The sequence below is a fragment of the Bombina bombina genome, chromosome 7 (assembly GCF_027579735.1).
Source record: "Bombina bombina isolate aBomBom1 chromosome 7, aBomBom1.pri, whole genome shotgun sequence".
NCBI classification, from domain to species: Eukaryota; Metazoa; Chordata; class Amphibia; order Anura; family Bombinatoridae; genus Bombina; species Bombina bombina.
In genome coordinates this window covers 11583562-11587444 of record NC_069505.1, presented here as the reverse complement: position 1 = coordinate 11587444, position 3883 = coordinate 11583562, and the positions used below count along the sequence as shown (strand labels likewise).

General features: G+C 46.5%; 1 protein-coding gene across 1 annotated transcript in view; it reads right to left on the bottom strand.

Moving 5' to 3' along the window:
- Positions 1–349: 349 nt before the first annotated feature.
- Positions 350–3883, bottom strand: part of INTS5 (integrator complex subunit 5) — a 27831-nt gene continuing 24297 nt past the window's right edge. The window contains exons 2-3 of the mRNA XM_053719949.1: positions 3534–3618; positions 350–3313 (exon numbers count right to left, since the gene is read on the bottom strand). Of these exons, the coding sequence (XP_053575924.1) occupies positions 535–3313; positions 3534–3574 (2820 nt within the window). The 5' untranslated portion in view covers positions 3575–3618 and the 3' untranslated portion in view covers positions 350–534. The remainder of the gene's footprint in view (positions 3314–3533; positions 3619–3883) is intronic.

The following is a 3883-nucleotide window of genomic DNA, read 5'->3' as shown; positions in this document are numbered from 1 at the left end:
TTTATACAAACTAACGCACTATATACAAAGCACTTTATACAAACTAACGCACTATATACAAAGCACTTTATACAAACTAACGCACTATATATAAAGCACTTTATACAAACTAACGCACTTTATACAAAGCACTTTATACAAACTAACGCACTATATACAAAGCACTTTATACAAACTAACGCACTATATACAAAGCACTTTAAACAAACTAATGCACTATATATAAAGCACTTTATACAAACTAACGCACTTTATACAAACTAACGCACTTTATACTAACGCACTTTATACAAACTTGAAAATGTCAGTATTTAATCAGCTAATATAATTTAAAAAATACATCTGCATATTATTTTCATTGTGATCTTTGTTTTGATTATATCTGGCATTTATTTACCGATTACTGTGTCATTTAACCATAAAAAAACATTTATTTTGGTACAGTTTTACTAATAACAGACTAAAGAGCAGAGTCATACATTTTTATCTCATGTACAATTTACTGGAAGTTTCCATACAAAAGTCCTTTGAGTCTCACAACTGGAATCTCCCAGAAAGCAGCCCTAATCGGTCTATGTTACGGTGTAGGACACTATGGACTATGCCCATGTACTTGGTGGGGTCACCTTCTCGGTTAAAGTCTCTGATGAACACTCCTCGCCCCGAATGAAAGATGAATCTCTGGGGGAAGGGCCCATTTTCCCGCATAAAGTCCCAGACACTTAGAAGAAGCAGACGAACCTCATATGGCGCAAGAAGCGCAAACATTTCATGCATGTTAGTTAGGGTTGGAGGGAGCAGTTGACCTTCTCCCATACAGGATACTAGCTCACAAGATGCATGCAAGTGCCAGGTTGAGCTTTCAGAGCATGACTCACGGGATGCCTCCCAGTGGGCAAGTAAGGTGGCAAGGAGTCCTCTAAGCAGCACAGAGCAATAACAGAGTGCAGGCCGCCCTTGGGCAATCAGGTGGAGTAGCTGGAAGAGCAGAGGGTTGCGACGGAAGCATCTGTAGATCAGCAGGTCTCTCTGTACTGTGCTACGGGAATGCTCCTCTGGAGGCCATGCCAGTTCACTGTTAGTTACATCAGGACACGCATTCTCAGTCAATGTTACTGCCAGAGTTTTAGCTGCCTCAGGATCTAATGTGGCCGGCTGTCCCACCTCCTCACCCTTCCTGACACAGCAGCGGCACAACAAGGAGAGTAACGTTTGACTATTCTCTGTACACTCATCCTGCGCATGCCGTCTGCTTTTTTCTTCTGGTTTTAGTCCTGAGCCAATCACACCTGCATGGAATACAGACCAGACTCCTCCTGAAAAGTCCACAGTTGAGCCAAGGTGGCTATTACTTTCCAACAATGACGCTTCTACTCCCTCAGATTTGGCACCAACTGACAGAGAGCTATGTCCTCCGAACAGCCCAGCATTTCCCTCATGCAGAGCTCCCTCCACAAGTTGGTGTAGAACCGCTTTCTTGCCGGCCTGAGACACTCTGGAGAACCGAAGGAGAAGACGTGAGGCACTACTTACCCCTGGGAGGCTACGTACGTGCATAAAGCGGAAGAGCAGATGGGAAGAGGAGCGAATGAGGACGTGAAGCTGTGAAGGCGGCAAAGAGATAGGCAGAGGACAACAGCACAACAGTAGACAAGCAGCCTCACACACACCAGGGTCGTTGTGTAACAGTAACTGTCCAAAATCAGGCAAATATTCTGACAGAGCAGCTCCTACCTCCTTGCCCATGCCGCCTTCCTCACTCTGCACAACCAAAGCCAGATTCTGCAGCAACTGAAGTGCCCGCTGCTCAAGCAGAGCCCCTGCATGAACCTGAGCCACACAGCGAGTCACTGCAGCTTGTGCTAACCCTGGTACAGAAGAGGAGAGAACGGCATGAAGCTGAACGGCAAGTCCCAGTTCTTCAGGACTCTGCGCCAAGGTAAGCAACAGGCAGAGAGCTTCAGGGGCACATGATGGGTTACTGTATATGCAAAGAAGGCCCAGGAGTTGGTGAAGCCACAGATGACGTTTCCTTTCTAAACGCAGCATTTCTGTACATAGCTCTGGGACGTGTGATCTCATAGCATCCAGGAAAGGCACTGCTCTTGGTGGGGCATCTGACGCCCCTCTTCCTCCAGGCCTCCCATAGACCTGTTTCTGCAGGCTGAGAAGTAGTAGTCTCACAATGCGATCACAAGCTTCTCTGACGGAATCATGCACCGCTAAACCGGGAGTGGTGATGACTGAGGCAGGCATGGCAGTGTCCAGAAGGAAGCGTAAGAGACGTGGTGCACCAATAGATGTCTGACAAGCCAGATGCACAATCAAGTTCAGCATGTTGTCCAGCTCCTCCCGGGGCAGGGTGGCACAGTGCTGCTGTAGCTGAGCTAGCGTGGCTGGTTTTAGGGAATCTACCAGGTCTTGGCAAACTGTTCCTAACAAAGATGGTGAGAGGGCAGCCAACTGCAGGAGATAGGGAAGAGTTGCCCGCTGCTTGCTACCAGGTCGTATGCTATCATGAAACATTCTAAGAATCTCCTGGCGAATGTTGGTTCCGTGGCGAGAACTTAGATGCCCCAGAATTCCAACTACAGACCCAAGCTTAGGCACCCTCTTGTCAGGAGTCTCAGCTACAGAGCTGTGTGCACAGAAATCCTTGAGGCCACAAGACAAAACTCTGCTTATTATGGTGCTAGGGAAGGAGTTCCCAATGTGTGCTACCACCCAGTCAAAATGAGGAGTATGTTGCACTGAGGTATCCAGCAAAGCATCTACACAGGCATCTGGACAACTCCCAATCATAGTGGACAGGCAATGCGTGTAGATGTCCATGAGCACTCGAGTGGCTCCACAAGACATCCACAGCTGCAGCAGCTCATTAAGACTGGCGGAGTGGGGCATACCATGTCTGCTGGCATGTTTACTACTCAACTGTCCCATCAACTCTATGGACCAAGCAGAAATGAGTGGAGCCCAGGCACGTGGGTTCAGTCTAATAAACTCTTCCAGTACCTTCTGTACTTCTTGCGTCACCTCATCTAGCCCCTGAGAAGATGGTGGAGGGGCGGCACGGCGTTGAGATGAAGTTGCTGATGTCGGTAGGCTATCCTGTGCATCGCGTTCACTGAGGAAGGAGGAAACACTGTCATGGAAAACAGTCCGCAGGTGTTCCAACACAGCATGTCGAGCGGCAGGCAAACAGCGTAGGAGTAGCAAGGAACAACGGGCATGGTCTCGGAGGCTCAACTTGTTACCATGTTGGGGATCTAATCCGCTCAAGAAAGACTTGATCTGCAAGGAGAGCTCTTGAGGGCTGTTGGGGCATAACAAAATAAAAGAATTAGAAAATAAAGTTTAGAAAAAAAGAGTAGCTCAAATTGAAAACAAAAAGAGAGAAATAGATTGTTCAGACAGGATAGGACAAAATGAACACAGGGAACAGAGTATATAAGGGGGTGAAAAGACAAAAATAAAGTTGACACTGCAACCACAATATATAAAAAATCTCATCATAAACCATGCCCAAAATGTACCCAAGCTGGGGGGTGCCCCCTTGGAGTTGCGATGAAAGCATCAGGACAGGCTACAGCAAAGTGCAATAATTCGAACAGACATCACCTGGAGAGAGAGAGAGAATATTTAAACATCTATATTAGAATCTGCAGTGGCATTTTGATAAGTCAACACATGGGTCAAGACACCGCTTTCAAATTTAGAACCCTGCAAGAAAATTGAAGAGCCAGACATCTTTTTTTTTTAGACAACGAGATTTGTATATAAATAAGGTAAATGTACGTCTGTTTTTTACTAGCAGTGAGCCAATGGGCGTATTTGTATGTCTGTTTTTTACTAGCAGTGAGCCAATGGGCGTATTTGTATGTCT